Raw genomic sequence first — 24,809 nt, forward strand, 5'->3', positions numbered from 1 at the left:
CGTTGCAGTCCAAACTGGTGGTGAAGCTAACTAGCTTTCACTGGACTGGAAAAGAAATATGTTGGAAAGCAGTTTATTAGTAACAAAGACGTTTTACTTTTTCAGTAGTTAGCCGAGATCCTGATCATTCCTGCAAATGCAATTAGTCTGTAAACATACCCGGCCAAGCTAAATGCTTGATGGGTAATAGGTAAAGTAATGCCTTTCAATGAAATGTAATTAATCACTGACAAGTAGCTGTCACTGTTACTCATTATTAACATCCTGGTGTTTAAGTCATTTTCTTGTGTTGTTCAGCCGAGACTCTGATCATTCTTTAATCCCAAGCAAACGGGGATAGTTCCTAAGCACAACCAGACAGACGCTTTGGGCTAAATGTTCACGCAGCATGCTAACACGCCTACCACAACAATGTTAAAATGTTGTTGTTTGGCATGCTTTTCAAGCATCTGCCGCAGCATAATTCCGTCTGAATCGCGGTGCGAGATGAAAGGGGGGATCTGCGGAGTTACAGCGGTTTATCCAGTGGGGACATTAATTTAATTGAAATCCATCCAATTTCACACGTTTTACTCAAAACTCCAACTTTTAACCTCTTGGCGGCACAAGTGGCGTCGCTTGCCTCCGCATCGCTTCTCCTTACGTCAAGTTCACTCCGAACCAGTAACACATCTGCCTTTTGTTTCCTCTTTGATCATGCAAACTCTCCCCCGACCCATTTTAATTTCCCTGTGCCATTACGTCTGGATTTAGGAGCTATTGTGCCGTTGCTTCCATAACGACGCATGCATACACAATCAATTCAAAACCTGAAATGATACAGCAGAGACTTGCCCAGCCTCCAACTTTCTGTCTGTTGTAGACTGCAATACCATTATCCAGGCACCAAAGCCACTCTAGCGTGATTACCTACCTGAGGTGAATACTCATGATGGTACGAAACTCTTTCTGCTTTAGTAGGATCAGCGTGTCTGTGCCACAGTGTGCGTCTGTTTGTGTGTGTTTCCTGTTTGCGTCGATTTGTGCGTTGATGTGTCCGCAGTGAGTGATAACAGGGGCGACTGCATCAAGCCCCAACTCCTGAGATCAGATGAAGAGCGGGAGAGGGTCAGTGGCAGGCGGAGGGAAGAGGAGACGGAGGAAAGACAGAATTACGGCGCTTCTAAATAGACGGCTCCTCCGTCCCGCTGTGAATTAATGTTCTGTTGCTCCCACTCTCCATTTACTTCACCCTCCGCCCACGTACACCTTACTTGTCCACAGTCTAATTTAAATGTTTGTTTTACTGCGTCGCCCTGAAAGATTTACAAATGGCGTGCTTTAAAAGCAGTCAGAGGATGGTGAGGTAAAGGTGGAACGGAGGAGGATGAGAAGAAGAGGGAGGGGGAATCAGTATACACAGAGAGAGAAGAGGAGTTAGTTCGTTGAAGTGGGGAGACGGGGGGGAGGGAGGCTGACAGACTTACAGGAATGGATCAGACCATAACTGATTATATATTCCGTTCACAACAGCAGTAGCAGCAGGAGCAGCAGTAGCAATGGGACATCACGACTCAGCACGCAGAGATGCTGATATTACCTCCACACTCTCTAAACGTTCAGGGCCCTACGGCTTGGTAAACAAAAAACACATGCAGAGGTTTGCGGCGCAGAGAGAACCGACTCAGTCCAGAAGTGGGTGACATTAAGATTAAAAGTTGAAGAATGGAGGGTGCCAAAAGGTGAAAGAGAGACGCCTGCGCGGGGGTGGGAGGCTATTCCTGAATGCCCTTGTATGTGTTTTGGCTCCGGTGCTGTTGTGTCATGTCTCCATGCTGATGCAGCATGTTTAAAGATGGATGCGTGTGTGTTTGTGTGCGCGCGTGTCTGTGCTGATGCAGCGTATCCACAGATGGATGTAGAAATGGTGGCCTCTCTGAGGACAGAGAGACATTTAGAGGAGACGTTTTAAGGATGGTGGTGGTGGTGGAATGGGGGGAGGGGCTGCTCATGAATAGAGTCAGACAAAGTTAATAGCTGCTGGCTGTGTGTTGGCTGCTTATTTTCTGTGTTGCTAATAAAAAGCTTCTTTTCATAATGTCATGTGTAGGATGGGTGAGAAAATCAAATATAGTATATCCTGTTTAGTTTGACCAAAAATATAGATTGTATAAAAATATAGATTCTCAATGGAGGAAGGAGAACACCCACAGACATTTATGTTTTGAAGCATCCCTTAGATAGCAACCCCTATTTCCAAATATATAGCATTTTTTTCTGCAGCATGACAGCATGACAAAGTCCAAGTGGAAAATGGTGCTAATATTAGGCTAGGCTAGGCTAGGCTAGGCCAACTAGATCGGACTGGAATAGAAACTTAGCTAACAGTTGGAAGAACTAATACCACATATTCCGCAAAAGTAATAAATGCCACATGCTGTTATTTACATTTAAAAATGAGTGCTTATCCCAGCTTGTATTGTATGAAGGAAGGGGTACACCTTGGGCACGTCGCCAGTCTATCAGTGCGTTTACATGCACAGAAATTCAACATTCTGAATGCGGTCCTCGTCCCAGTTTACATGCAGTGGAGAAAATCGAATAACTGACGGGAACATGTCCTCCTCCTCCACACTAGGTGGCGATATTTGTCTTTTTAGCAGGTTAATACATGTTAATACGACCCCCTTTCCGGTTGACCTATCACGTCGTATAATAAACAAGTGTCGTTCATGTGGCATTTCAAACAACAACCAGATGGATAATAGTACACTTTTTTTAATCTCGTATGTAATGTGCGTGCTACTTCTGGTTCAGATAAGATGGCCCTATCCCTCAGACGATTCTTCTACCTGCTCTGTTTACCTTCTTCTTCTGTGACCGGATTTTTTGGATGTTTTTGTTCCAGGGTCACATGCCAGCGCAGCAATTCTGGAGCATGCGCACACGTGTTATCCTGTCGTAGTCCGATTAAGCTTATACATGCCGGAGAAAACTGAATTCCAATAACATTATTTTAATTGGATAAGGAGAACTCTGATTTTAGTTTGAGTAATGTGTTTACATGCACTTAAGTTGTTCAGTTAGAGTCCAATTAAGGGAATATTTTTTTTTTTTTCACGTGCATGTAAACGTAATGTATGACAGGTTAAAAGGCATCAGTCTGGAGTGCCATGGATCTCACACAGAGAGACAAACAACCAATCACATGCACACTTAGGCCCAATTAAAACCCAATTAACCTAGCATGTCTTTGCACTGTGGTAGAAAACCTGCAGCACCCAGAGAGAACCACTCTGCAAACATGCAATCTCCAAACAGAAAAGGCAAACGTGAACCAAGACCTTAGTTGCCATGAGGCAATAACTAAAAGTTAAGGACATTCTATCACATTGTGCATTATCAGATACTGAAAAACATAGTGACCATCCTCGGGTGTATCAATTAAATGTGCATATACCTTATGACGTTACATTCAAAAACATTTAACATTTTGGGAAAAGAAGGGATGGGAGTTTTCAAAAATTAAAATACTTGGAATTCGAAAGACATTACAATTCACACTAGGTTGACTCATTTTGAAAACACATCCTTTTTTTCTTCCAAGCCAGCACCGTTCACACCCAAAAAAAACCAACAAAACAAAACAAACAAAAAAAAAAGCTTTTATCAAACAGGCGCCAAACTGTGGCTCAAAATTAAGACTTAAAAAGCCTGTCGCACATCGCTTTTTTAAATGCACACTTAGTCCAAACCCAGATGCCCCGCAGACCGAAGTGTGAGGACACGGCGGAGACACGTAAGCAGTGTCTGTCATGGAAGCATGATTAATTTCTTCCTGATGGCTGGCCACATTGAAAAAAAGAACAAATCCCCAGACAAACAAATGTCTCCCCAAAATATGATGAAAAGCGATAAAAGATAAAAATCACTGTGTGTGAAATGAAAGTGTCTGGGACGCTTGGAAGAGAAGAGAGGGAGAGGAGAGGAGAGGAGAGGAGGGAAGGAAGGGGGAGGCGGGTTGTAGGATGGGTTGAGTAGAGACAGATTAACAGAGGTAATGAGAGGAGAGGATGAGAGCGGGGAGCATGACAGTAGAATACAGATACGGAGCAGATTAACACTGCTGGAGAACGTCTCCTTTTCAAAGGGCTCCTTTCCAATACGCCGCGTCCCTCTGTGCACACACAGGCACTCACACACACTCACAACTCTACGTCTCTTTTCTGCATACATCCCGCCTTACCTATTCTCCTATTATCTCTCTGCCTTCCTCTCTCCTTCTCTTTCTTGCACTCACTCCTTACATTTATTTATTTTTTTTTTTTGTGCCGTTCCAAGGACTCTGAAGTACGCTGCATATATAGGTCACCATACGTTCCCAAGGCTGCTTAGCTTTGGGTTTTAGACGCTCTGTCGGTGAATTGTGACTATATACAGGCATAACATTATGACCACTTTCCTGATATTGTGTAGGTCTCCCCTGTGCCTGTAAAACAGTCGTGACTCATCAGAGAATGGACATTGGCTTTCTGTGTAGGGGCGTCCTGTGGTGTCTGGTAACAGAATGCTGTTAGTGTGGTCCTTTGGGTCCTATGGGTTGAAGAAGGGGGCCTCTGTGGGTCATGATCAATTTGTTATCTAGGGAAAATCTGTTATTAAAATGTCTCTGTGTAACGATGCTACTGGAAGCTGAATTCCCCATGGGATAAATAAAGTATCTATATGTCTGTCTATTAGCTTTTTCTTTTTTCTTTTTTTTGCATCCACTGAGTGTGTGCTTCATACATATGTAACGTTAAGAAAATAATTTGAAAACCCTTCTGGCACCGACTCGGCTCTATAAAACCTAATATACACTTTAACAGGCTGCTTAAAGTAATTATAGGGGCGCTATGTACAGCAGTATCACAGAGATTATAGTGAGCGAGGCCCCTTGTAATAATAACACATTCACCAGTTCTCATGGACGTGGAATTGCGAGCGTAATCTTCCTCTCATATAATGCCTAATGAAACCCAAAACGCCGTAGTAGCATTAATACACAACACCAAATTTTCATCACACTCCCGTTAGACCTATGTAGGCACATTTTTTTTTTTGCCGTTTCGGTATGAGCTTAGCGAACCGGCCCATGAGAACTGATGACAGTGAAATAAGTTGAAAGGTCACAAAGAATCTCATCAGATCATTCAAACAAAGTAAAGTTTCTTTATGTATACATGTAAACTAATTAGCATAATTAAGGAGAGGCCAGATTTGAAGCTATTTCTGGCTTTCCAGTTAAGAGTAGGTCGTAGGTTTTCCCCTTTTGGATTCCAGGCGTTACCAAGCTTTTTCTGGCTCCCGTTTCACGTCTTTGAACGATGTTAGCCGTGTAAACATTAGGTCTAAACTAGGAGAAGTGGGCCGACAGCGAATTCCAGGCTTTATTAAGCAGGACTAAGTGACGTTGCTAAACCTATATCTGTGTTACTACTGGCGGTGCTAATGCAACAAACCTCCGGAGGCATGAGGTTCTTGGGGCCGAGCTCCCCCACAGAGAGACGTCTGCAGAGAGTTTCCAGAACAGATCACCTTTTTACCCTAAGTAAGTTTAAGGTTTGTTAAATGGCCAGGAAGAAGCAACAGCTGTCTGGTCAACTGAACACTTTCCAGTTCTCCAGTCTTGTTTTCATAGATTTAAGCCTGGTCCACCGAGAGTGTAATAAACACTAGTGAATTGCCAAATATGAATTCATCTTCGGTAAATAATTGTCAAGGCATACACTGTCCAGAAATCATGCGACTAAAGAATTTCATTACTTCAGCTGCAAAGAATTTCGGTTGGGTCTTTGTTGAACTTTCTCTTTGTCGGCATTGGCCTTGGTCTGTGGATTACTTTTTCATTTGACAATCTGTGGCAATGAGCCAGTGCAATTAAATCAAACCAATGCCTTCCTCATGAACACATTTTTTTTTTTTTTTTTTGTTACATTCTTGTTTGTCTCCATTCAAAGAGAGAGGCCCCTACTGTGTAATTAGTATAAATCAACTAACAGTTAATTGGTAATGATACGTCAGAAACGTGAGCTGACACTACAATGGTGGCACACTGAATGAAAGCTACCAAGAAAAGACTAACAGACAGACACAGTACTGATATACGATTCGTTTCTTAAAGTACCAAGTTCGTGCGATATATCTGCCACATTTGTTCACAACATGGATTAATTCTCAGCTTTTCATTTCACCTCTTTTTTTGGTTTTGTTTGATTAAAGTAACATACATGCGGGTAAATATTTTTTGCAGGAGACCACACGTTACTCTAGAACAAACAATAAAGCCCAGTCCGGGCTTAACAAACACACCAGACAGTGGGGATATCATATTCCTTCATGTGAGCACTGCAAATTAAAGCGCAGCATAATGAGTTACAGGAAAGGTTATCTTAACATAACAGCTGGAGGCAATAACAATAATAAAAAGAATTAGGTGGTGGTTAAAGTTCAGGGTTTCTATAAGAGTTTAAGCGTTAACATCTCATAATAATAATAATGCAGCCATGGAAATGTAAAGCTTTTAATTACTTTGTATTTTCATGTGAAAAATGTATGTGCTGGAGGGACATGAAACTGACATTTTTCATGTATTCTGTTAAAAAAAAAATTCAGAGCTCTAGTTCTAAGAGATGCACAGAAAATGCATCTCGAGCACAACCAGCTTTCAGTGTCACAGGCAATTTTCCCTTAACAGCATAAGGCAATTACTACCAATGTATACATGTATATCTATGACCACTTTGCAGTTTTTTTTATGTAACACTGTTTTCTGTTAAACCATTGAGCCTGTGAATTCTGAGTTTGTTTTTGCATGTAAATGCTGATCAACAAACTGTTTAGGTCTTTTAGGGAAACTACAAAACCAAGACTTGCAATCGCGTCTATTTCTGACACATTTTCAATATTAAAAAGAAAACAAATTTTTCACGTAATGCACCATTCGGCAGCTTCAAAATAAGAGAACGTGGCTGTTAAAAAGACGCCTGTTCTAACGTTTTCACGGAAAACAGCAGCTTCTGAAAGTTAGATCGGATTCCAACAATAACACCATTTTAGCGTTTAGTGTGAAAAACAAAGAACAAAAAAATCTAAATGAAAATCCTAATAAGAAGGAATTACCAAGTCATCCGTATCCACTTCGTCATACTGCACCGGAGCCCCTGAAGCTTCTTGGCCCGCTCCCACCTGTTTCCCATCAAATCCCAATGGTAAGTTTATTGTATTTCGTCAGTCTAAATACCCCCAGATTTGCTTTTTATTCACTTGCAGAGAACCAAGCTTTGTCTCCAGCCACTAATGGCAACAAGCTGCTGATGTCTTTCAGCGGTAGCCAAAAGAAAAAGTACATATCAGCTTCTTTTATATATATATATATATATTTCTCTCAAGGACTGGTTGTTTGTTGTCTTTTTCTTGTTTTGCAGATTATTTTCTAATCTGGTGGTCCGAGGTTTGCTAAAAAAAATAGCCGATTGACTATTTTTGCTATGCTAAAAGAAACAAGTTTCAGCAGCAGATAGATCAGATGATCAACATCTACCGCAACCTTCTTCTCACATGTCGGGCTGACTCGGGGTCACCGGACAAATGTGCAAACATGAATCAGTGTTGAACCTCTCAGTTAATCAATGAAAAGCAAAGTGCTGCGGATGAAATGTCTGAACAACGCAGCACAAAGTAGCGGTAGTCCAATAACCATTAGAGTTACATGTTTTTCTCCCAGAATGATTCACCGTAACTGTGAAGTGCATCAGGGTTTCAGTCAAGCTGGGCAGGTGTCAAAATGATGGATGATGTGAAGTCTTTGGACTGACTTCCAGGTCACTAGAAAACACTGCAAATATTAAATATGAAGATTAAACTCCTCCCTGGTTCAGGTTTTATAAGTTCCTATTTTTAGTTTGAGCACAGAGGCAAAATAAATGTTGATGATTCTCAGCTGCACATCAAACGAAGAAAATGACGACCTGCAAGCGTGCTGATGAAATAAAGAACTTTTTTTCACGCTGCAAGATCGATGAAGCAGCTGTGTCACAACACAGAGGATGAGCTATCTCTTGCATCCCGCCATATTCATCGGGATTCCCACTGAATTAGCACGATGCGAAATTCTCCTTGAGCCTCTGTGAAGATTTTCTCGGTTATTTTTGTGATTCCAGGCCGAGAGGGTCAGCCTCTCCGTAATATCGGTCAGTCCTTTCAGAGTTTGTGCTCTGACTCATTTCCTGTCCGCCTCTATCCCTGCACATCTCTCCTGCTACACCGCCCATCAGATGGAACTTTCCACCGCATTCACCACTGACAAACACCTTTTTTTTTTTGTTTGACACGTCTCTGGATGACCGAATGCAGCGTACGAGGGAAAGGCATTTGTTTAAACGGTCCGGCCGGTGAGAGTGCGAGAGGGGCTGTTTGAATGCGAGGGGAAAAGATGGAAAAAGTAAGACAGATTCCTGTGTGCATTTCTGTTCCTCCTGCTACGAGCCCTCCCTTCTGTTGCTGGCCTGCTTTTCAAAAGCAACGAAGGGCGGGTTGGTATGACAAATTGTCCAGTAGCGGGAAGCCACGTTTACCACCATCCATCCCTTTACTCTCTTATTTTTCCCCCTTCACATCCTCCTGCCTGTCCTTCCCTTATCCCCTTGCCCCTCTCCTCATGCCTAGCTATGTATTATGAATTCGTCTGCAGATAAAGTAGATCTATCATCCTGTCATGGAGGCAGGGAAGGGAGGTAGACTGTGGAATGCCCTGGCACTGCGAGCAGGGAAGGGCTCCGTGCGTTGCGCTGTGCTTCCGCGCACATTCCCTGCTGCGCCCGCTCTTGCCCTCTCCGGCTCAGTCTGCCTGTCTGTTTTCATGATCCGTGCAATGCCCCGGCAACTCCCCCCCTCATCCGCTCCCGTCTCACCTGCAACCGACCGAACCAGCGCGAGCTCCAACCAAACAGCCCATAACTCTAATAACACAGTGCCAGGCTTAACGCGAGATCCACCCTAGGCATATACCGAGATAAGCCGCGGGCCCAGGCGGCTTGATTGACTTCCAGCTCTGCTCTCCGGTTACAGCGAATAACACAGCGCTCGCCGATCAGATAGGAGACAAATTACAGGACAAGTGCACAACACAGCAGGCGAAACTCTATGATCCAGAATCAGCGGGCCCCGCCGCGGCCAAAACACCCAGATTGGCTTTACTGATATCACTGGCTGCGACGTATTAACACAGTCTGAAATAATTGGGCGGCAGCGCGCGTGAGCGCATGTGTGAACCGTACTCAGCATGCGCCGAACATGTAATTTATATACAAAACAGTATATTACAGGAGGCCGGTATTTACATCTGGCTCTCAGCCACGACACATGCTGCCATTTGTCACCCTTTCCACACTCTCTCGCTGTTGCTGGCAAACTAGACGTCACCAGATGTAGTGCAAACTCACCGAGTACGGGCTTTCACAGCGGTGTACTGTTTCCACAGGGATTACGAGTGTTACTTACTGAAGAGATCTTTTAATATTTTTTTACTGCCTCATTGTTTTTGCTTTGCCCTGACAGTTTCTATTTTGGCAGAAATGTCCGGAAAGGCCATCTGGATTAGGTCACGTCATCAGCTTCCATCCAATGACACTGATACTGGACACATGCATTAACGTTTTCAGTGACATGATATTATTATTTGTTCTATCTACACCTTGTGTTCCAGGCAACCAAAGCGGTATTAAAATCTTTATGGTTGTATTTTGGTCTGTACCCTCTCTTGGCTGAGGTTGTGGCTTAGCTAAGGTTTGGTTTTTAGCCTCACCTATGTCCCCATCCTGATCAAGACTGAAAAGAAATTATTGACTGGACTCTCTTTTGGACTCTCCAGAGGATAAATCGGTTTGACGGTTCCAAGTGAACGTCTGTTCAAAGGCATCGACTGCCTTGAAATACGGTGCAGAAATTCTTGAGGGTTGCCTCAAAATAACAACTTTGGTTCTCTGTTCATTTTTCAAATAAAGCCATCATTGGGCCAATGTTTTTCCTTGTCCAGCAGTTTGACTTTAGACCAAATCATCTCAGCTAATAACGTTAGAGTGATCTACCTTTCCCTTTTCACATCAGGCTATTCTTGGTCAACTTTCATTTTCTACAGGCTTCAAAATAGAACAAGGAGCTAGTGTTCGCTGCCAGTATAATTCCTACGATATTATCCTAAAGTCTGTGCCGAATTGGTAAAAGTATGCTGTTCCCTCCGCTTGAAATCCTTCGCAAAATGACTTAAAACTTACATAGTTGGCATCACCTGATGAAGCTATGAGTAATTTTAAGTGACTTGGAAGCGGCCGCATCTGGTTGTACATATTTCGACGGCTTTGATGAATGTTCTTGTGATTCTGTAACTAGATCTTTATTTCCATGTAAATTATATTATGGATGCCTGTAATCTTGTACGCGGCCTCATAATTACTGACACTGCCTGTCTTGACCGGAGCAGATTTTTAATCTCAGCGAGGTTTTCCTGCTTAAAGAAAGGTTGTGATACAATGATTAAAAAATATTCTCATTAGCCTCATCAGCCCCCTGTACTTTGCGTTTCATCGTCATTAGCAAATGTTTGTGTGCCCCAGCTCAAACTATGACGTGATCCAAGTATTTAACAACTGTGAGAACACGGTTGTTATGGTGAAACTTCCACAAAAGAACCGTTTTTGTCGCAGTCCTCGGTTGCTAGAGTCAAACATCTGTACTAAGTCTGCCAACCGTCTCTACAAAGTCTGGCAGTGTAAGACTGTTAGGGCAAAACATATCCAGCAAATTGAATTCAAGTGGCAATTTGTGTTTCTTTCATAATCTGTTAAGCAAAACAGCTGTAGCGCATTTACAGTGTTCACGGCAGAGGCAGGGGCTGTTGACGTACACTTTGACATTAATGATTGCTAGCACAAAAATTAAACCGAATTCTGAAAGTTTTAACCGAAGCTAAGCACGAACGCTTCGGTTACGGACCGGAGACTTTGCGATCGCTTCTGAGAGTCAGATAAACAATTCCCACCACGCTTAATACATAGTATTCTGTAATGAATGCCTTGATTTATGTGTTTTTATTTTCCTCATAACTTCTTGGCCCCGTCCGTTGTGTTTTGCTCGGCCTTTTCCATCCCCTCCGCCGTCTGATTTTTCTTCCCCTTCGTCTCTGTGAGAGGAGCTGCATAGTGGGAGTGTGTTGTCTCGGTGCCAGGGCAAAAATAGACAGTAAATTACAGAGCCTTTTGAGAACACCCCGCTGTGCAGCGTGACCTCAAAATAACACACAGACATATACTCGCAAGGCTCACATGCAAAACACAGAGTATGCCGTCCTACTTCTTTATTTCCCATTCAGCCTGTTGATGTGACGATCACACAGAATCTTTCGCAACGTGCCAGCCGACAGTCTTGCACAAAAGTTATTCGCCTGTGAAGGAAACTCTGAGTCTGATTCACAGATGTTAATGCGATTACGACCTCATCTCGGCTTACCAAGACACGCCGTCCCAGTTCGAGAGCTCAACCTCGCAGTACTTGTTAGAAGCTCGACGGGGAAAAGCGCTCCCGTTTCCTTTCATATCAAAACTGAATCTTTTTCTAAGTTCTGCACCGACGCCTGATTATACTTTTCCCCCTGAACTAAATTACAGACGGCGCTGCAAACAAAAGAGAGGAAACATGATTGATGCGTGTCATACTCACCTTGAGTGAGTCAAAACAGGCGATGACTCTGCCATTCTCCACTTGACAGCTCTTGGCAGGGTGGGCGAACTTGCACTCGCTGTCCGGCCGCGAACAAGTTCCTCTTTGGAATTCCCGACAAACCTCCAACGTCAGCCACTTTGTGTCCCGGATCGGCGTCACGTTCACCGCCATCTCAAACCAGACAGGTGAAGTCGGGTGGAGCGAGGAGATATCCAGCGAGCCCTCTTAAGTGCCTGTGCGTATTTTGGAAATAAGTGTCGAGAAGGGAAAGGTAACGATCATGGGAAAAAAAGCCGGACTTTTATTTTCCCTAGAGTCTGATTCAGAAGTGATGCCCGTGAGGCCTTGGACTCGCCTACCACCTGCGGCCCATCCTAAGAGTCTGTTTGTGGCTCAAATAGGAATCCTTCAGTGCCTGTCACCCAGGGCCTGGGCTGGTGATGGCCACAGAGGTCTGCTTTGTAATCTCCCTCTTTCAAACGCACACACCGGTTCTCTCCCTCACTTGCCTGCTCTTGGGCTGAACTGTCAGATGAGACGAATGGCAAAACACATTATCGACCGAGTTGGCCCATGATGAAAAGATGCGGGGCTGGAGGAGGAAGAGGAAGAGAAGGTGGAGGAGGAGGAGGAGGAGGAGGAGGAGGAAGAGAAGGAGGTTGTGGGAGGGGACGGCAAAGAGGCGATCTCCTAGCCGAGCCGATAAAAGCCGCGAATCCTCACTATCGGGCTCTGTCTGCAGAGGAGAAGGGGGAAGGCGTTCGACTTCCACAGAGGAGGGCTGAGTGGCATGGATGGAGGGACGTCTGGCTGGCAGACAGAGGCGGGAGTCGGAGGGGAGGAGGGAGGTGTCAGCGGCGCGGAGACGGCCTCAGTGGACAGCGTTGGCAGCCATGGCGGTCCTGGTGCTCCTGGTGTGGCTGGCAGCTCCCGCGGACGTGGACAGGCACAGAGGCACGGGCGGCTTCAGTGGAGCCAAACAGCCACAGGGGTCGGCAAATGAAGGCACTTCTCCCTGTGGAGGAGGAGGAGGAGGAGGAGGAGGAGGAGGAGGAGGGAAGAGTGTCAGTGGAGCGGGGTATAACAGGACACACACACACACACACACACACACACACACACACACACACACGTGTCTCCAACACGAGGTTAATAGGCTCACACGACAACACAATTGGATTCGTACACGTTGCTTCATTTGAACGTACGTCCTCTCTAGTAGCGAGCTCTCGACTGGAAATTCAAACAGCGTATCGCTAACAGTGAAGCTGAAGCGTTCAGCCACAGACAATTTATTTCAAAGGATGACAGTGAGGAAGAACAGAGGGAGGAGAGACAAAGAAAAACGAGGAAGTATTTGTAGAGAATTACGTGTGTAAGTCTTTGTGTGTAGTGTGCCATGATATACATTCATCGATCAGCCACAACATTAAAACCACTGACAGGTCAAGTAAGTAGCACTGACCGTCTTGTGACAGTTCAATGTTCTGCCGGAAATTTTTGGACTTGGCATTCATTCACATTACATGCACCCCATGTAGAGGCACACCTAGACCAGACCAGCCCCCCCCCCCCACCCTCACCCCACCCCATAGCAATGACACTCCTTGATAGCAGCAGCCATCCCCAGCAGGATGCAGCGTGACGCAGACGCACAGACAAAAACGGTTTAAGAACAACTAAAAGAACGGCACAAGGTGTTAACCTGGCCTCCAAATTCATTAGATCCCAAACTGATCAAGTATGTGTGGGATGAACCACAGAGGCCCCTCCCCTCAACCCAAACACAGATTCTGATGAGTCACAACTGTTTTGGAGGCGCAAGGGAGTCCTACACGCGACATTAGGAAGGCGGTCATAATGTTATGCTTGATCGGTGTCATGATACTGTAATAACTTAATCACAACAAATGCAACAAATCGGTCACAGATACATATGTCCCATATATATGCTGTTCCTCAGCCATCATCACAAAACAATCAGAACTCAGAATGGCGTTTCACGTGAAAAATGCCTAATCAATACTTTTTCATAGCTACCAGTAACAAGCGGTGAGTGTCTGCGTGCCCGTATTGTATTGATTAGGGAGTTATTAATCTACTCATCCCTGGTGAGATTGGAAACGGCCACTCAGCTAGTTAGGTGGGTCCGTCGACGTCGTCGTCGTTTCTGGCAAGCGGCCAGGAAAGACAAGCGGAATAATGACCAGATGAGGTCATTATGAAAGAGAGAGAAGGGAGGGGAGGGAGGGGAGGGGGGGCGTGGGTCATATTTTCCTCTTTAATGGTATTGTACTCTTTCCTGCGCGCTCCTTAAACCCACTCATCCAAACACACTCCGGATGCTGACAAAAAAAAATAATAATTAAAAAAACTCCTACAGCTGCTACGCTCACAATAAGTGCCCCCAAACCTACAGCCCACATGTGGTTATATCACTCCTAGGTCCCCCACACTCTAACAGACGCATTGTTTTTATGAATATGCTAAAGTGTGACACTGGTTTACATAAAGCAGCCGTCCGGGCCAAAACGTGTGGACAACTTCAAAATCATGAACGACTTACAGTACCTGGAGTTGATCGATGATTCATACAGTAGTTTTGTGTATTTACGGCGGCGTCAAAGTAAACTTTGAAGTCTGGTAGTAGTCAGTCAGTAGCGTTTCAAAAACTGAATGCAGGCAAACTGTATGCACACTTTCACACAATCAGCTGCAAAACACTTCTGTCAAAAAAAAAGCCACAAAATCAATCAGCAACAAATGTTTGTGGAAGGTTATCAGAACCGCAGCCAAAGAAACCAAAGTGTTTAGGTGAAAATATTAATGTGTTTCCCTGAGCTTCTGTACTTGACTGGGAGAACTTTCACTCTTGCTGGATGCATCAAATCCAAGCATCCTTCTGCCTGGGCTGTCACATTGCATGATGGGAACTGAAAGTAATCGTAAACCGAAACAGGAGATGAGTCAGGTTACAAGTTGCTATATATACATATACCACAAGTCATTTTGACGCCTGCAATACAAATGGTCATTTTTAATCCTTTAAAAAGGAAAATGATTTAAAATGCATTGGTCAAACATTGCTTATGGTTCGTGCTCTCTTCTCGTATTTGGGCCACTCACTGTGGTGAACTACTTTTCCAGCCCAGATATTTTAAGCAGTGCATGTGGACACAAGCAAGAGGCCAGGGCAGCCCGCTGTATCTGGCAGGACAACTGTGGCGAGCAGAGAGAATACAGTGAGGACTTCCGTTACCAATGCATTAAATATGGAGTGACAAAATTAGTCTTCTGCATCGTCTATTCTCATTTCCTGACCTCGCCTAGTGCCTCTTTCTTTTTATGTCTACATCACACAAGTGAAGCCCAGATGTTGGGCTGGTGGGTGGTATTTCTCGCGCGCAGTTAAAAGAGGCAGGTCTGCATAAAAATGCAAATTAGTCCGAGAATATTAACGTTTATTTATGGAAAGTATTCATATATTTTTTCAAATGCAGTTTATTCTTTTTGTAATGAAAGTGTTTCAAATTCCCAGTCAGTAATTTATGCCCTACAGTCAACTCGGGCATCCATCCATCCCTCTCCTTCATCTATCCGAAGTCAGGTCACAGTGGGAATAAGTCGCTAAGGATGGTATTCCAGATGTCCGGCTAGCAGCGCATTGCAATCCCTCATGGGAAATCCCCAAGGCATTCCCAGGCCAGTCGACATTTATAATCCCTCCAGTGTATTATGGGGTCTACCCTGAAGAGGTGACTCCAGGAGGCATCCTCAGCAAATATCTCCTTTTCGACACACAGGAGCTCCACATCTCATTTCTAAGGCGGAGCACAGAAACACTACAGAGGGACCTCACTTCAGCAGCTTGTATCCACGATGTTATTCCTTCGGTCAACACTTCCTTATCTATGGTCCCTGCCTGTGACCATAGGTGAAGGTTGTAACTTAGACTGACTGGAAAAGCAAAAGCCCTAACCCCGTGATGGACCAAACTGCTTCCTGTCCAGCACCTCAACATATTGTATCGTGTAACACCTTCACGTTGGGCAACAATTCACCCTAACATACACTGTTTTCTGCTAGAGAACCATGGCACCAGACTTGAGGGTACTGACTCTCATCCTGGCATGGTCCAGCGATGCCAACAGCACCTTCGTCACGACGATTATTAAATAATTCACTTTACCAACTATCGGTACCATTAAGTCAGTACTTTTCAGTGCCACAGATTTACGGTCTCATCTTACCCTCCAATTAAAAAATCATCAACATTTTGTGAGACATCTAAAGTTAACGTTTATTGACGTTGAGTGTTGGAGTATTGTCAGATCTACTTTTAATTAAGGCTGTGGAGCCCAGAAAGTCCCGACCCCAAAAGAACGGGGGAAGTATCTGAAGTATTTAAACTAAAGCTCAGTTAATTTTAAATGAATTTAAATGAACCGGCCAGCTAGTCAAACGGTACTGCATGTAGTAGCAGACATCACTATCACAGATGTTAGGTTAACTCAACACAAAAGCAGTACTAATGGACCTGCATTTCAAATGTGGGAGTGACTGATGGTAAGCAAAGAGACAAGAGCAAATATGTCATGAAAACGTCAAACTTGCACACTCGAGCTACAGTTCTGCCACTGCGGCTTCAGGGGTCACGGGTCAAAGCGGAGAGAAAATGTGAGATCAGAGCGGGAAAAAAAATCCACTAAGTATCCTGGTAGTTCTAGCACGCACCGACATAAAAGGGAGTATGCCACATTTCCAGTGACTGCGCAAATGAAAAGGAAGCAAACAGCTGGAGAATGTCCATAGATTAGATTAGACAAAGTTACCCTTGAGTCCAAAGGCAATGACATGCTGGTTTCCTCAAAGGAGTTATGTTTTCAGCTCAAAGCAGATGTTTAAAACTAAAGGGTAACAAATATTGAGGAATAGCTCCGGCATTGAGGAAATATATAAATGAAGGAGTCATCAATAAACATCTTAGCACGTGTGAATAATGCATGTGGCCATTTCCCATAGCCAGCGGCATAAGATATTATAACACCATCATACCATCTAGCCAAGGTAATAAGTTGGGAAGGAGATGGAGGTGGAGGGGGACGGGAATAAAACGCACCCACAAACACCCCCTAACATTCGCACATACACCAGCGGTCAAACGTTTGGACAAACTTTCTCATTGAATTCAATGGGAAAGTGTGTCCAAACTCTTGACTGGTAGTGTACACACACACACACACACACACACACATATACACACGCATGCTGCGAAGACTCTTCACTAAATGTATACAGAGTAAAATTCTGGCTAAACATTTTGTCTCAGTCCTGACCGACCTCAGCTGTTGACGTGCGATCCGTACAAAGCAGAATGGAGTAGAGTATCAGCGCGGGTCACACATCTCCACATTTAAGGGAGGTCATCGGATCTCATGGTGCCGCCCGTTTGGACGCACTCTCGATCATTTCGTGCCCCTGACAACTCTCCACCAAAAAAAAAAAAAAAAAAAAAGAAAAAAAAAGAAACCACAGTCTTGATTTAGACCGGTGAGACACCTCACCGGTTGTCAATAACCAATTTCACACACAGGCTCACCGAGGCTAAGTTGCATCAATCCTACAATATTCAACAGCAGTTTGGTCGGTTCATTACTGATAATTGGAATAATTATCTTTTCAAACACATTCCTTTTTTTTTTTGGCAATCCTAAGTCTACTCATCAGTTATATGTTTGGAAGAAATGGATGAATAAAAGTTAGTGAAGATATACACAATGTCACGCTGTCAACTTTATGGGCAACAGTATATAAATAGGACTCTTATAAGGTCTGTTATAAGCTGAGCTTTGAGCAAAATACACCTCGATACAACGACGCAAAGCATTTGTAACGTGTGTCGTGGTCACCACCTGTAAACTCTAAATCCTCCCAAGTGGCGTCGGCGTCCTAATAATTGTCGTGACATTTCACTTAAAAACCCACAAATGTCAACCTGTTGGAGGAACCACAGAAAACATCAGGAGATCAGTATGACAGCAGGATTCATTCTCCGGGCACCATAAATGTCCCTACAAAATGTCAGAGGAATCGATTAAGTAGTTGCTTTGAACAAAGTGGAACAAATTGGACGGCCAACCAAGAGACAGACCAATAGACGCACTAATATTGGCATCTCGTAGCACCATGTGTTTTCGGGGTAATGACTCGATATTAACGTGCGATATTTAGTGTAACCCGCGCGGGATCTTAACTCAAGCCACAACGAGCATCTGAGAGCAACGCACGGCCAGAAAAAAAAAAAAGAAAAAGAAGAAGAAGGAATGAGGAAAAAAAAAACGGCGCCAGAGATCTGAGGCATTTATTCACCTTGAATGACTTCCAGAGAAAAAAGGAAAATGAAGAAGGTGGAGAGAAGAAAGCAGTCTCCTCCATGTTTGATTTCCTATGCCTGATATGTGAAAACGGGGCGTTCAGAGACTTGTTGAAAAGTAAGAGGAAACACTTTTCTTAACAACAAAAAAAAAAAAGAAAAAAGAAAGAGAATAGAAATTTCCCAAGAGAACCGTGGTGTAAACTGGGATCTGTTAAAGAGTCCTCAGATTCGCAGTCGAGCAATCAGAACGACTTGTTTGTTTAGGCGGTAAGCTGATGGTTCAGACATTCCTCAAGTGTTACAAATTCAGTGGATGGCTCGGAATCAAAAATGTGTGAGGTTTTTTCTTTCTCTGGGAAATATTGTCAATTAGAAACACAGATTGCTGTAATGAAGCTAAAATGCAATCGTCGCACAGAAGGTTGGAGGTCGGTCGAGTACGAGGCACGAAGAGGGGAAGAAAGGACGGAGGAAGGCACGGGAAACTCGGTAACGTGAGAGGTTAAAGGGCGCTGACTACAGCAGCAAAGCGACGGCGCTGGATGCCTCGTATTACACCACATCACCGCCCGGCCGGGATATCATCTCCAAACGACCTGAGCTGCCCTTTAGACTGATAGAAGCGTCAGGGAGACGGGGATGGGGATGGGGATGGGGATGGTGGAGCTGGGAGAGACGAATGAAGCAAAGGAGACCAGAGGTGGTGACGGAAAAATGATAAGAGGCTAAGGAGGAGAGTGATGTGAGGCAAACAGGAGCAATTAGCACGAGTTAGTGAGAGACTGGCAGCGAGAGAGGGAAATCGAGGTGAGTTCGGGGAGGGATAAATGGGGTGGGGGTGGGAGGTGGGGGCAGAGTTTTGCACCATTCCAAGGCACTGCTGGCGCTCTGCCGTGATACCATCTTGACATGTCTCATCCCTCTTCATTTATCTTTGTCTGATCCCCACCTGTTCTCCCTTTTCTATTTTTCTCCACGCACATGCTTCTGCGTTTTCTGACTTTTCCCTTCTCTCCCCATCTTTTTCTTCTGAGAAATCCGCTCGCCTTCTGCTAAGTTGAACTCAGAGTATCATGTGACATAAACAACTTTGTGAGTGTGGCTCGTCTTTTAATAGTAGCTGTCCTCATTTTATGCCCCCCCCCACCCCCAACACACACACACACCCCACGACCCCCATATCTCTCCTCCTCACTTGTCTCTCCTCTCGCTCCTTGTTCACACAACACCTTATGCTGCAGTACCACGGTTACGTGCTGCAAGGTCATCATCGCCACGGCAACTAGATAAACCACGTTTGGAGAAAGTACAAAGTAGTTTACGTTGCCTCGTCACCCGCCCGTAATCAGAGTTTTCAAATGAACGCTAAGGCATCGTGACATGATACCACAGACTTGTCCCCACTTCCTTACATTGGTCAAACTGATGGTATTTTCCTCGGGATACGGGCAGCGCCATCGTGCGACTTTGCAAGCCACGTGGAGCCGCAGTAATGATGACCCGACAACACTTCCGCCAGACTCAACCACGTTTTGTTTAATTCATACTAAGCTCTGCTCTACCTCCAGCCGTTTTAAGGAAATACTGGATTATACACTTATTTTTAAAAATAGCTCACAGTCCCATGGGGCCACTTTATGCGGTTGGCATGACAACTGGTGGTCACCATGATGTCACATCCTGTATCTATAGGGTCAAATAACTAACTAAATTTATACAATAAATTGACCCTTGATCATGCATCAACATTATATTAACTACCGGAAATGACTGCAACCAAAAAAATGAATAAATTGACTTGTATTTTAGCGTTTTAGTTTGGCCCAAGTCCCATCCGCTAACATGGAGGGGGTGGAGCTTATCACCTATACTACAGCCAGCCACCAGGGGGAGCTCTACTTGGTTTCCTTTTGAGGAGCGGTTTCTCCATCCTAGATGTGTTGGAGGTGTAGCAATACAAAGAGTTAGGCTTAATACAGAAGCTAGACAGTCTCCATTAAAGGCATATTTAGCATTATTATTAATTATTATCCAAATGTTTAACAGAATGCTTCTTATTGGGCATTGTACGCTCTCATTTCTGGCTCCAAAATTGGTAATAAAAAAAGCATTAATTAAGTTTAAGGCATTCTGTTTGAAAACAAAATTAGAAATTTTGCTCTGTGGATTTATATGTGAAAAAAAAAACAGATGATAATTAACCCGAACAATGTCAGTTTGGCCACAAAAACAGAAAACTTTGGTGGACAAGAGAAATTGCTTGGTCATAGCAGCTCACCTGCAAATAAATCAATATATAAATAAATAAAAATCTTGATTAGTGCTAGTAAAATGAAAAAATAGATGTAAGACGGTCTAAAAATCAATGAATAAAAGTGAAAACAAAATAACATAAATACATAAGATTTGCATACTGCATGTAGAAATATACAGGATATAGAATTACAAGTAAATGCACTTGTTTAAATGTATAGGATGGATGGAAAAGCACTGATGTGAAAAAGGAGTTTTAATTCTACTTTCATGGGAACTAGTGTTGGCCACATTACAGTTATGTCGCCATTCATTAAAAGACACTCAAATGTGAAACAAACACATGATTGGGATGCTGAAAAGTGCTGAGGCCAGATCAGCGTTGCAGATGTCGAGCATCAGTTAGCCGCTCCATAATCAACTTGCTTTTTTGCGGCACAATGTGAAGACCAAATGACAACCGCTAGAACTTTCAGCAGCTCATCCATCATTTTGAGTTTATTGTTCTCTTCATCAAAACACATTAATGGAAATATTACCAATGTTCTTATCGTTTCTCGCTTGGGCCATATTTTAATAAAGCTGTATCCTCACAATCCTAATATACCCATTAGCACTGATAATTTTGTCAATAAACATAACCGAATAACATAGAAAAGAATACTTCTATCACTAAGATCAGTGTATTTTCCCAATGCTTTGGCCAAAAATCATCCAGTTAGTCACGAATTGTAGCAGGAGAGCCAATATAAATGATATTTTGAATACTGTATTAACAGGAGACTAACAGTGTTGAGCATTAAAAGATAAGCCGTATTTAATCATGGTTAATGAGCTATGTTGGGATTTGTAGTATTGCATGATGAACTGCCAGAACTTTGTTCTTAAAGTTATATTCACGATTTACAGTCCTCATTTCTGAAGGAGATTAATTTCTATTTATGAAAACTTAATAATAATGGCTGGTGCATAAGCTTCTTCTTTTACTTTAGGTAAAGACGTTGCATCTGGGCTACAGTATCAAGTCTTATCCTGGGCCCTGTCAAACAAATGCTCTCGCTCCCACCCATGCAATCCTTGAGCTATGACCCGGCAGTCTCGGTCAGGCTGTGATGTGTTGGTCATTCTGCAGTGATAGCCCATAATGATGATGTTTCCACAGATTGTACCATCAGGGTAATCTTACACCTATTGCCTGGCTTGTGACGCGCACATTAGTATTGACCCGAAACCATGAGGCAGCAGATCTGCATCACCTATAGAGGATACGCGGCCACAGATGAGCGGAAGGTCAGCGGATGCATTGGCATTCAGGACGCCGCCATACGAGCAGCATGTACGCATATGCACTACATCAACTGCTCGCTCTCGCTCTGTACCTCGCGCACGCATGCACACAATCTGCGACTCCCTCCTTCAGCTGTAAGACAAACAGAGGGGAGGGGAGGCGACGGGGGCAGTCAAGTGGCACGTGTGCAAGCTGTCGTCTGCGCTGTGATATCAGCGCGAGTGTTTAAAGAGCCTAACATGAGCGCAGAGACGGGGAGGGGGGCGAGGCAGTTATATTGGACACCCGGACGACGAGAAGCGTGAGGTCATTCACATTTAAAGGCGCGCTCGGGTTTCGGTGCGTTAAAGATGAGGCGTTTTTTTCCGCAAACGCGCGTGCATTGCGTCCACCTGCACATCTGCATTTCGCTCCCGCCGTCACTGCAGTGTGGCTACCTGGGCTGGTGGCGTTGCCAGGGCGGTGTAATGCAGCGGCAGCGAGGGTGTCATTGAGTTCATGGACATAAACCAACCCACTGCCAGACCAGTCTGCTCCTCTCAGGAATAGCAATGGAGGAGGTGCGTGAGTATGTGTGCTCAAGGGTGTGTGGGTGGGAGGGGAGATTGAGAAAGATTGAAAAACAGCACAAAAAAAAAAAAATGAGAGGAAGAGTCAGACACAGAAAGACAGAGAGGGTGGGAAAGAGACAGTGAGAGATGGAAGGAGACGTCCGGGGGATATAGATGTGAGAAAGTGGAGGGGGAAAGCGGACAGATGCCAGTGAATGACTGACCCCAAGAAAGCTCCCCTGTGTAAATTTACCACCTCGGCATGTGGCATTTCAAGCGCAGGGCCATTATCACACATCAAAAAAAAAAAAAAAAAGAAAGAAAAAAAAAAGAGGCAAACACGCACACGTCCACAGAGGCTCTTCTTTTAATGTCTTTCTTTCCCAGACACATGTCAACCTGGGAAGACAATGCAGGCGGGCAGGTGAATAAGGGGATTGCAAAAACAAAAGCGGAGACAGAAACAATGTCAGACAGATGGACGGACAGGCAGGCAGAAGGGAGGTACAGGTGGCACGGCCCGAGAAGAGCACTGCGCGGACGTATTGGGCCAGTAATGAGACGGGAGCACAGAGACGGAGAAGAGAGAGAGGTTTCATGAGGAGAGACGCACAATAAGTTCAGCAAGATGATGATAATTTATGACTTGGGCTGTGGAAAATCCGTGAAAGGAGACGGTTCGGTGACAGCAAGATAGTCACTGATTAGAGGCTGAAAAGCTTAATGGCACAATTGTTGAAAACATCACAGAGTTTAGTGGATGGGAGATTATTAACACTAATGATTTGCCCTTCAGTGAATTTTTCACATTGCAGAGTCTGGTATTTTAGATCAAATCAGGAAATACCAAAATAGTGGGAGCGAATATCTCCAGTCGGTTTTCCAAATAAAGCAACCGCGCACACAAACGCTCACAAACATGGATCCCTTACTTGTCACCGGACCAGCAATCGGCCCAAACAGGGGATAATCCATACTCCTCAGCTGTCTACGACCAGAGATTCAGTTTGACACCTTAATCTGTGGAAATCACAGAGGGCTCCTCCACGGAGGCGACTGTATTTACTATAGATTACATCTTCCACTCGTGCGCATTAGTCCAGTGACAGCTTTGCAGACTGCAGGGAAAACAGCAATCATACACCATTGACTGACTCACTGTGATTTTGCCACTCGCCAAACGGCCTCGTAGGACTCTTCCCCAAACCATTTGTCTGAGCGACTGCCTATCTGCCACTTCTCTGCATGCTCTGTGTCCAATTCCTGAGACTCGGGGACCCAATGTCATCTCCACTCACACTCTCCCGCTGTCACCTTCGACAGAAGATTCTGTTTTCTTTTTCTTTTTTTTCCCCCCTCCCCTTGATAAGTGAATAATGCAAATGCATGCACACGCGCTAATTTTTCACACAAACACGCGCCACTCATCTGCATTCGACAGACTGCCCCACGACCGCCGAGGACAGCAGGGAGATGACATCACTTTGTAAAGGACAGATTAGTTGGGGGATGAAACCAGAAGGTGGGGGAGGATAAGAAACGAAGACAAATTTGCAGGAGAGTTCCTCATTTTTTAAAATCAGCACGGTCAAATTTTCGACCCCCCCCCCCATCCCCACCCCCACCCCATCCCCCCTCAGCTTCTCTTCTCACACGCAGTAGTTTAGTCAGAGTCATGCGCTCCGTGAAATTCGGTATGTATCCGAGCGCCTCCGCGCTCTCGCTCTCCTATACCCTAATGACCTTGTAGATCCGCCTGCTCTGATCTGCAGAGAAGTTGTTTTTTTCTTTTTTTTTCAACCAACCCGAGGCAGCCCCTGAAAGCGCAGAGTGAGCCATAAAAAAAAAAAAAGAAAAGAATCTGAAAGACAGAGAAGTAGACAAAAAGCTGCAGAGAGAAAGAGACAGGGGGAGGAAGCAGAAGTGTGAAAGCGAGCGGGAGGTGTTCAGATTAGGCAGTGAGAAGGGCGTGTGCGCAAAACGACGGGGAAAACATAGCCAGAGTCAACGCGCATCTCGTCTCGTCCGGGTGCTCCATTCCTTTGCAAAAGGTGACAAACTGCAGCGCTGCTACCTGGTATTAATTGCTAAGCCGCCCACAAAGTTCCAACAAGATTCAGGCAACATGTCTGACATCCTGTTTTGCAAATTCAAAGCTTTCTGAGTCACTCTTCATTGCCGCGAGTCAGCGGGGCAGTCATTGCAGAGGTAGGGTGAATGCAAATCCCGGCTCTCGCAGGAACAAAAGTTTTTCAAAAGTGAACCACTGCACAGGCTTTTTACTTTGCAATGCGCAGCTTCTTTCCGCGTAAAGATTAGCAACTGTGTTAACCGGCGCCACTTTTAAATGCCTTCAAACATAAGGGACGAGGGCCGGTTGTCACTACAGTCCACTACAGTCTCGGTGAACCTGTCGTCATGTCAGCATGGAGACACCAACCGCCGCACCCGCCGGTGTGTAAACTGTGTGTGGAATGATGGCAAGCGAGCTGTGTGAGCAGTGGAGATTTATTGGAAGGTGATGCCAAAGTTAATGCGTTCCAGACATGTTAACCTACTCAGCTTGCAGTGCAAGACATATATGTAAACTATGTAAATAAATGAA

General features: G+C 44.5%; 1 protein-coding gene across 10 annotated transcripts in view; it reads right to left on the reverse strand.

Moving 5' to 3' along the window:
- The window catches only part of LOC125013304 (muscleblind-like protein 1), a 61,111-nt gene that overhangs the window by 29,732 nt on the left and 6,570 nt on the right, over positions 1 to 24,809 (reverse strand). For 9 of the 10 annotated variants that reach the window (XM_047593835.1, XM_047593844.1, XM_047593842.1 and 6 more), the window contains exon 2: positions 11,734 to 12,751. In XM_047593835.1, the coding sequence (XP_047449791.1) occupies positions 11,734 to 11,907 (174 nt within the window). In that variant the 5' untranslated portion in view covers positions 11,908 to 12,751. Of the gene's footprint in view, positions 1 to 11,733; positions 12,752 to 17,076; positions 17,362 to 24,809 lie in introns of those variants that run through there. The other variant, XM_047593836.1, reaches the window with a different exon arrangement.

The sequence above is a fragment of the Mugil cephalus genome, chromosome 9 (genome assembly GCF_022458985.1).
Source record: "Mugil cephalus isolate CIBA_MC_2020 chromosome 9, CIBA_Mcephalus_1.1, whole genome shotgun sequence".
NCBI classification, from domain to species: domain Eukaryota; kingdom Metazoa; phylum Chordata; class Actinopteri; order Mugiliformes; family Mugilidae; genus Mugil; species Mugil cephalus.